We start from the raw sequence: 9,772 nt of genomic DNA, 5'->3' as shown, positions 1-9,772 counted from the left end.
ACTGTTGCCTCACTTTTGAATACATTATTTGTCAAATTATGTGTCCATTTTTGCCACAATGTGCGTTGCTGTCTTTTAGTTTTCTCCCTACGCGTTGCGCACATAGCCAACAGACGTAGTCGGAAAAATTCTTGTAAAAATTGTGTTACACTAAATACAGTTAGATTTATATAAATTTGAATGCAGCCGTTTCCTTGACGTATATTAGAATTTTAAATAATATATAAAGATTGTATGTAATGTTTTTTTGTCGCTGTGCAATTGAAAGTTTTATAAAACAGCGTGAATCTAAATGCGTTTTTTTTGTTCTTCATAAATATATATTCCTTTCAATAGACCTTGATTAGGATTAGCCCTTTGATGTGAAACGTTTAACCATTTGAACGTTTTACGTCATAAACAAAAACGTCACTCACACGCCAAGGTCACAGGCGCAAGCGAGCTAATGTAAACCTTACTCGAAAGTGTATGGCGCTGTGGGCACGACTAGTTACGGCGCCTTAAGGTGTTCTTGGCGTTCAAAAGGTTTCACTAGTACAAAATATTGTAGCACAGTTGAAATAGATGGCGCTGTACGGCGCCATACATGTCGTGTTAACTGGAAATTAGCTGCCGAGTAATGGCGGGTCCTAAATTATGTACAGAATATTTGTTCATCGAACTAAGCGCCACGTGCACCATCCCACTAACTGGGGGTTACTAACCGGTTAACCCCTGGTTATGGGGTTACTAACCGGTTAACCCCTGGTTATGGGGTTACTAACCGGTTAACCCCGGGTTAGTGGTATGGTGCAAGTGGCCCTAAGTAAACTTTCAAAGGGTGAAATTGGGTTTTAGTCCTCTTTGGACTTCTATTACAAAGACTGGTTTTTACAATGTAAGCTTTAAATAAAAACAACGAATAAATCTAAATGATACTTTATTTAATAAACCACCACTTTCACCGTTGGTTTCCAACCATGATCGACGAATAACCTCATCTAACAGTGTCCAAAACTATTTATAAAAAGGTGTTAAAGCCAGTAATGTATATAAATGCGTGTTTTTTACAAATAAATGTGAACACCATCCGACAATGTCAGCAATACGGTACATTTTTCTATTGATTACATTTTTTAAACGGCAGTATAATATAAATAAAACAATTTTTACTTTGACAACGAATTTCAAGCTTTTCTTAGTGTGTCTTGTATGGTAAATAACCCATGAGCCTAACACCGTTACTATGTTAGGTTTCACTCTAGATGATAACACCCGCTTGGCAAAAAACCATGCTAAAAAGATGTATAGATCTTTGTCGCCAGATAAAATATCGTTTCTTACGCAGGACAGTAGCGAAATGAAACTTATTCGTCATCTTTTATATTTAAAGACAGAATAACTTTTCTTCAGGTCTGAAGAAATATCAATCTAATCCACCCACTGTCTCAGATATTTTATCTGTCTGTTTTAAATCCTAGGTAATAAAATGAGAGCCAAATTGCCAGTTTTCTACCAAAACGATAGACTGGTTGGACAAATTGGGCCATTATTTTAGTATCCGGGATAAAAAAACAATTTTTGATTCCACAATTTCGATTTTCCTCCAATAATCCGCTGTCAAAGTTGTACATTTACTCGAGCGCAGCAGCACCAGAGATGATCTCGATGAGCTCTCTGGTGATGACGGCCTGGCGCGTGCGGTTGAAGGTGAGCGTGAGCTTGTCGATCATCTCGCCGGCGTTCTTGGACGCGTTGTCCATGGCCGTCATGCGCGACGACTGCTCCGAGCACGCGCCCTCCTGGAATAAAAACAAAACGTTTAACACATTCAGTGCCGAGAACCCGACTATCGGGTATTTTATGATTTCGTTCCCGGGCCGGACGACCCGATAGTCGGGATCGTGGTACTAGTGCTTTATCACGCAAAAGAGACGCAAGTCGTCGAGTTGCGGAAAATCGCCCGAACTACAATACAATACTACTGCTTTATATGACGAAATTATTGTGGCCTGGCGCGGACGTCTTGTTTGGCTGGGTGGCAATGAATGTATTAATGGTTGTTGTCATAATGTGGACTTGTATTCTGTCCCACACATAACAGCCTTGGAAAACAGCGGTACTGATAAATCCACTACTTGACGCTAGATGTCGACTACGACAAATAAATAGCGTTTTGGTATATGATTTTAGGGAAATTGTATAAGTACATGCGGACGGAAAGCAAAATTATGTAACCTGAATAAAATTAATTACACAGGTTCTATTAACTGTGATACTATCATGGAATTAGAAGCATTTAGGCCCACTTGCACCATTCCACTCATCATAGGCCTTTTCGTCTATAGCAGACGATTTATGGTGTAACACCGGACAAACACCGTTTTTGGTGGCTGAATAGGCCGATGCGAGACCGAAATGGTCTACCACAGGTCTGACAAGAGAAGTTTGCGGAAACCGGTACTGAGACACCTTGTCGTCGTCTTTGCCTCTTGTCAGCGAGTGTGGCGAACCAGGTCTCATCACAAAACTTGCGACCCTCCACAACACGTTTGCGCCATTCCGTCCGCTGCTCTGCGAGCCTCTCCCAGTCTCGGTGGTCGATATGGAAGGCAATCATGTCCCTCTTTGCGCAATCTTTAAAGCGAAGCAATGGCCTCCCAACGTTACGTTTTGCATTCGTAACCGTACCAAGAAGGACACGACGAGGTAGTCGAGAGGGTTCCATCCTGTGCACATGCCCTAGCCAACGCAAACGTCTCTGCTTGAGAAACGCTGTTAAGCTAGGCAGCTGTGCAATTTCTAGAACCCTTTCGTTTGTCACCCTGTCTTGCCATGTTATTCCTCTAACCACCACCATTCCACTAACCTGGGATTAACCGGTTAAACCTGGAGTTGCCATGGTTACCAGTACAATTTGACACTAGGTTAACAGTTTAACCGCTTAATCCCGGGTTAGTGGGGTGGTGCAAGTGGGCCTTAGAATGCTAAGGGCCACTTGCACCATATCACTAAGCCGGGGTTAAAGCGTTAACCCAGTGTCAAATTGTACTGGTAACTATGGTAACTCCAGGTTTAACCGGTTAACCTGGGTTAGTGGAATGGTGCATGTGGCGCTTAGACATTTTAGAATTCATTATCTTTTTAATGACAATGATTTTAGATAAGAGAAAGAAGGAAGTTAACATATTCACGTGAATAAAGTTGTCTTTAAAATGATGGAAAATAGAAGTGTGCTAAATGATAATTGCAACGTACTGAATTAGAAAAAACCGGGCAAGTGCGAGTCGGACTCGCGCACGAAGGGTTCCGTACCATAATGAAAAAAAAAACGGGAAAAAAATGCAAAAAAAAAACGGTCACCCATCCAAGTACTGACCACGCCCGACGTTGCTTAACTTTGGTCAAAAATCACGTTTGTTGTATGGGAGCTCCATTTAAATCTTTATTTTATTCTGTTTTTAGTATTTGTTGTTATAGCGGCAACAGAAATACATCATCTGTGAAAATTTCAACTGTCTAGCTATCACGGTTCGTGAGATACAGCCTGGTGACAGACAGACGGACGGACGGACGGACGGACAGCGAAGTCTTAGTAATAGGGTCCCGTTTTACCTTTTGAGTACGGAACCCTAAAAACTGAGTTCTCTCAGTTAGGATTAGTATCTCATTAGGCTACAAAAACAAATCAAATGATTTAAATGACATAATATAATATATATATGTAGCAAATTTATCAGTACTGCTACTTGACACTAGATGTCACGAGTGTCGCGACAGACGAAAAGTGTATTGCTCAACTAAATTCCATTCAATAACAAGAAATTACACAGCAACATAAATAAAAGACAAACCTTCAGAGCGTAGAAAAGCATGGAGGCGAGCGAGAACTCCATGTAGGACTGCAGCACTTCGGAGTCCAGGGAGTCGTACACCGCCAGCTTGGGAGCAGCCTGCAAATTAAACGCTTGTTTAGTGTCAAATTAAGCTTTTGAACGCCACAGACGGCAATTGACGTCAACGCAAAATCGTGACAACGACGCCAAAGACGACATTTGACGTCTATCGTTTTTTGATGAAAATCTACTGAAAAACACCCCACTTTTAGGCTTGACCTAGTGAAACGGTAAATGGATGGAACGAAACGGTTGACAATTTCTTGGTACGAATGCGAACGAGATGAAAGAACGACGTGGCACTCCTAAGCCCGTAATATATGAAGGAAAATCTAATACATTAACTTGTACATTTACCTCGACAGCCTTCCTGCTGAACAGGGGCAGGTCATCCTGCGCGTAGGACACGACGGAGCGGAACTTGTTGTAGATGATCTTGCCGGATCCGAAGTCGTAGCCGGAGGTCAGGATGCCGTTAGCCAGCTGCGCGGCGTCCAGGAAGGTGGGGGGGAGGCGCCCAATCTGAAATAGTTCATGGATATAGTTTATGCTCCAATAGGGTATTTGACTGTATTTAAAATAAATTATTTTACAACATGCATGAAATAAAGCACCAGAAGATTAATAGAGAAACGTAGACAGGACTAATTTTTATTATTAGACACAATTTATATTTTAAAACCCGTGTAAAACTATAAAAAGTAGGTAATTTGATCATGACATCACATGCTAGTGTTTCATATAATTTCCATAGTAGAAAAATCGTTTTGACAGTTCGAAAAAAGAAACTGATTTGACTAATAGTCAAACTGTGTGATGACTTCTCTGTGTGTGAAAAAATACGTATTGCATAGATTTTTTAAGGTTTAATTGTTAAGAAACATATAATCTTTTCAGTAATACCTAAGAGTTAAGAAAGTAGTGACGCAAATATGCAGAATTTTGGTACAGACAAACTACATCAAGGTGGTTTCACAGGCAGAAATTAGGCGCCATTAGGTATCTTTACATTCGGAAACAATAGTATAGTGTGTAGCTTTCAAATAGAGCTCGACGGCTAATCCTATTGTCTATTGTTAAGTAAAACCGCACCGCACGTGCTACTTACCTGCAAAAAAGGGTCTTCATTATTCTGTTTGGCACCTGAGCGCGGGCTAGTCCAACGCTCAAAAAACCAGTGTAGGTGCGCTCTCCGATAACGCGCCTTTGTTACGCATCACGATAACACATTTTAGACGTTCTGCAGCGTTCGACTCGCCGGCACTCAGTAACCGAAGTACGTATTTTTTATGCAGGTGGTTGTAGCACGTGGCACGAGCGGTTTTACTTAACAATAGACAATAGGATTAGCCGTCGAGCTCTATTTGAAAGCTACACACTATAACAACTTTTGTTTTACTACGAGTTTATGACCCCAATGGGGATCGCGACAAAATGCCACCACGCGACTTGTTGCCAACACAGATCCGTTGTCATTTGGAGGATGACCTTGACACCTGACTTACCTCGTTGCACACAGAGATGATGTGCTTGCCGTACAGACGGGACAGAATAGCGCGGGACTTGTCGCCGACACAGATGACTTTGATGTTCTCGGCGCCGGGCTCGGCCAGGCGGAGACGGATGACCTTGGACACGCCGGTGTGAACGGCGCCGCACAGACCTGAGGAGATAATATGAGTAGAGTCCTAGAGTTCCATCAAAAACTTGTCAGCCTTTAAGCATTTGCATTGTATCTAGCAATCAACAGGCGAGCTTCTTATTTTTTGAATTTTCTGTTCAACTATTAACGTAATCCTAAATTTGACCGTTTTCCTTATGAATTTTTAAAAGTTAAAAATGATTATGCTGGTTACTTACCTCTGTCTGAGGTCATGGCAATGTAGAGCTGCTTCGGCTCATCTTCGGGTACCTGGACCTGTTGAGATATCAGTAGTGACTTAGGATGATTTTACACTATGTATTTGTTAATGAAAGAGTGAGACGGAATGACATTGAACCAAGATATTGGACAGATGGAATACCACCCTAAGCAAAGCATTCTAAATTTTTGGGAAATTATTTAGCTTGTTATTTGTGGAAATAATTATTGTATAAATTGGAAAGAACTTCAACTTTATATGACTTAGAAGTGAAAACAGCTGTACAGATTCAAAATTGAAACTGCAACTCTCACCAACATTGTTAGACTAGCCTCCTAACTCCTGAGTTCCTTTAAAAAGAACAAGATAAAATCGAATTTTGAACTATAGAAGGTTCCAAATTCAAAACTGCAAAAATGACTCGAGGTCTTAGGAGGCTAGACTAGTTTTGAAGTTCTCAACTTTAGCCTATTACTTGAGGTCTTCTACCCAACTTTACTCATAATACCCAAGTCTTTATCCAATGCTATATTCTCAATAGATTGCTGTCAGTAAGCATTATCTGTGTAAATTTTAAGACCCAGTTAAGCATATTACCTCAGCTTTCTCATAGAACTGGACAGCACCCTCACCATAGGGGCGCGCAGCCTTCAGGTCACGCTCGGCGCGAGTGTATCTGGAACATGAGCATAGGTTACAAAACTCACATCACTAGGATGTCTATCTTGTCATTGAAAAATTTATGGTTCTGTGCTAAGCTTTCCGAATAGATCTTTTTTTCTGGGGTTTTAGAAACTCCAAATTCCATAGACAAATCAGTAGTCATCTATTGCTCTATTCAAAAACATTCATAGATTTGAATTTTTGTTTTAGGTATTATATTAGGATATTTTATTATAGGATATTTTTACACAAATTGACTAAGCCACACGGTATTGCAGGAGAATAATGATTAATAATGAATGACAATGTGACAAGCGCTGGTGGCCTAGCGGTAAGAGCGTGCGACTTTCAATCCGGAGGTCGCGGGTTCGAACCCCGGCTCGTACCAATGAGTTTTTCGGAACTTATGTACGAAATGTTATTTGATATTTGCCAGTTGCTTTTCGGTGAAAGAAAACATTGTGAGGAAACCGGACTAATCCCAATAAGGCCTAGTTTCCCCTAAGGTCAGATGGCAGTCGCTTTCGTCAAAACTAGTGCCTACGTCAAATCATGGGATTAGTTGTCAAGCGGACCCCAGGCTCCCATGAGCCGTGGCAAAATGCCGGGATAACGCAAGGAAGAAGAAGAATGAAAGACAATGTGGTTGGCTTCTTTTCTCGAAGTAACATAGTGGCACCAGTGACCAACAGGAACCTATAACGGACACTTTGATTTTTTATCCAAGAAAATAAGGGAGGAGGCGATTTCTTGATATGGCAACACTGTGCAGTTGCTGGATAAATAATCAGTGTCGATTATAGGTTCCTGTCAGTCACTGGTGCCACAGTGTTACATATCTTATAATCACACACTCACACACCATACTACTTCGTCTTCATCTTTGTCACATGTGGCTTTTGACTTCCACAAGTGTGTAAATATTGAACATGGCTGCTAAATAACAAGTTTATTATGATGTCAGTAGAGTATTAAAATTTCAAAATGGTGGTAAAAAAACCCAACAGCCCTAAAGTACTTAGTAAGCAACTCTAAGTAAATGCATGTTTCCCACTAACATAGTATAAACAACAGCAGGTTTACTGCTGCCTTCTTAATCAATAATTAATTATGACAACCAAGACACTAAAATATCAATTCATTCATTTTGTGTTAGGAGGGTATACAAAAACTGGCCAGTATCTAATGATGATACTGCACTTGTACTATTCTATTAGATCACTCAAACATATGTCATGTCCAATAGCCTAATTAAGTTAAGCAAGGCCTATAGTCTGTATCTTTAGGTAAGCAAGAACTTGCATGCAAGTTATGTTGCCGACTTGTAAGGTAAACTGCATTCAAAAGTTTGCTCAGATGCCACAATGTAATGGAAATTGCATGCAAGTTTTTAGTAGTCTAGAGGTCTAAACCTCAGTTTAGTGTTATAGTGGCATACATTACATTGAGTTTTTAGCTACCTACTACATTACTTACATTACCAGTTTGTCACACTGTGACAGTTCACCATAGATTCGGAGTCTATGAATGAGCTTCGACATGCTACTTTGTCCAGGTGCTACATCTGCCCTAAGACACCATCAGACATTATTTTGTACTTACTTGGCAGCGGACACCATCTTCATGGATTGGGTGATCTTCTGAATATTCTTTACGGACTTCAGACGGAGGGAAATGGACTTCAGAGTGGCCATATTCCTGTTCTGCTGGTGACTGACCACCGCCGTCACCTGGGCGACACCAGGCGCGATACGTCCCAACATTTTCACGGCTCTGAAAACAAAATCAGATGATAGAAACGCAGGTTAGGTGCAGTTATGTAAGAATTTGACACCCTGATCCGCCGACATTGAAACAACTTTAACGCTTTATAAGTACTCAATTTCTACACGGATGTATTGAACACGTATTTGTGAAGGGAAATGTGCACTTTTAATTGCTATTATACTAACTTTTTTTGGTTTTTTGGTCAAGTACACCAGCCGACGATAATGTAGCTGGTTGGAAACGTCGTTCGTGGTTAGCCACAGAAAAAAAAAACTCATGGTATAAGGAACGCAACCTAGAAAGACTATCCTCAGGGTAAAATAAATTTTTAAATATTTTGGAACGCTATATTTATGTTAAAACTATTGTTTTATTTATATTTATAATCAGTTATTATTTTAATTATATAGAGTAGATCGTGTCTTTACATCAACAGAAAAATATTGAAACATCACCAGATATCAAAATGCGTGGAATGGAGCGTTACCTCCGATAACGAGGGATTAAACCGACCAATTTCAGAAGTTTTTACTCTCTATAGTAACATGCTTGTCTCGTATTCAACGTAATTTGTACAGGTTATACTTTATGAGAAATTTAGATAGGTGTGTACTTTTTTACAAGTTCTTTTGTTTTTATTAAAATTACTCATCTGAATCTCTTGTTTCTAAAATGCCTGAACCAGAGAAGACCCACCCAGTGAACCCTGAACAAATTCAACAGCAGCCGACTCGAGAAATAAGCCAGACCGATCATTTGAACAAGAAATTGTTGACTTCCCTTTTCAAAAGATTGGATGAGGAAGATTCCACTGCCTCAAAAATGTTGGAAACGGAAAACACCACAGAAGACGACGAATGGAAGGACTAACGTAGCAGCATTATTTGTAATTTTGTACGGTATTAATTAAGGCTAGTTGTAAAATATATTCTAATGTGAAAAGCGACATTGTTTTTATTATTGCATTGAGTACGCAGTCGAGTTGCCAATTGAACGAACTGAATCAGAAGTTCACAAGAAATAGTTTGATCCCCAATTGATCCCGCGATTAACTCATTAAATGAATACTTGCTGATAGGAATGTTTTAGAAACGATAAAGGAACTGGAATTAAACTTGCATAAAATAACATTAGCATAGTTGATAGGTACCTGCTTTGTCTGTTGCAGGATGGTTGCAGGGCTTCCCAACATTTGTGAATCCTCTTAATACTTTTGTTGCCTCTTTGCCATCTCGCTACACCCCCTGGGAAACTTAGCACTATCAATTTGCATAATTATGTTTATCAGGGTTGGGCACTAAGGTACTTACGCCTATAATGGCACGGTTCTAGTTTGCCTACTTTCAAAATTTCATGCTTTATAAATGTAAATTAAAATTTGATGTCCATGTTTGCTAGTACCATAGACAAAGCTGCAAATTCATCAAGAAAAATTACAATGGGCCATCATAGGCGCAAGTAGATACCTGATGTGGCTGAAACAGCCGCCAAGCTGAAGTGGGACTGGGCGGGACACGTTTGCCGTATGCCGGATGACTTGTGGGCTAAAACAACAACCAATTGGGTCCCACATCAAACCCGAAGTCGTGGCAAACCTCAAAGGCG

The 9,772-nt window shown here is 40.2% G+C and overlaps 1 protein-coding gene across 1 annotated transcript; it reads right to left on the bottom strand.

The window, feature by feature from the left end:
• Nucleotides 1-902: 902 nt before the first annotated feature.
• Nucleotides 903-8,201, bottom strand: LOC134801753 (ATP synthase subunit gamma, mitochondrial). The gene is made up of 7 exons (XM_063774352.1): nucleotides 8,003-8,201; nucleotides 6,335-6,413; nucleotides 5,736-5,793; nucleotides 5,381-5,538; nucleotides 4,233-4,397; nucleotides 3,834-3,932; nucleotides 903-1,781 (listed from the first exon to the last, which is right to left on the bottom strand). Exons 1-7 carry the CDS (start codon nucleotides 8,161-8,163, stop codon nucleotides 1,614-1,616), a joined length of 888 nt encoding a protein of 295 aa, XP_063630422.1. The 5' UTR covers nucleotides 8,164-8,201; the 3' UTR covers nucleotides 903-1,613.
• Nucleotides 8,202-9,772: the final 1,571 nt, after the last annotated feature.

Source organism: Cydia splendana, chromosome 2 (assembly GCF_910591565.1).
Source record: "Cydia splendana chromosome 2, ilCydSple1.2, whole genome shotgun sequence".
NCBI lineage: Eukaryota > Metazoa > Arthropoda > Insecta > Lepidoptera > Tortricidae > Cydia > Cydia splendana.
This window is presented reverse-complemented; position numbering and strand designations above follow the sequence as displayed.

What these genes read in the sequence shown, in the direction of transcription:
- LOC134801753 (XM_063774352.1), bottom strand. Translation starts at nt 8,163, where the DNA reads ATGTTGGGACGTATCGCGCCTGGTGTCGCCCAGGTGACGGCGGTGGTC. An exon ending in TGCCATGACCTCAGACAGAG is followed by an intron (nt 5,539 to 5,735) that starts GTAAGTAACCAG and finishes TTATCTCCTCAG; the next exon opens with GTCTGTGCGGCGCCGTTCAC. An exon ending in TCAGCAGGAAGGCTGTCGAG is followed by an intron (nt 3,933 to 4,232) that starts GTAAATGTACAA and finishes TTTAATTTGCAG; the next exon opens with GCTGCTCCCAAGCTGGCGGT.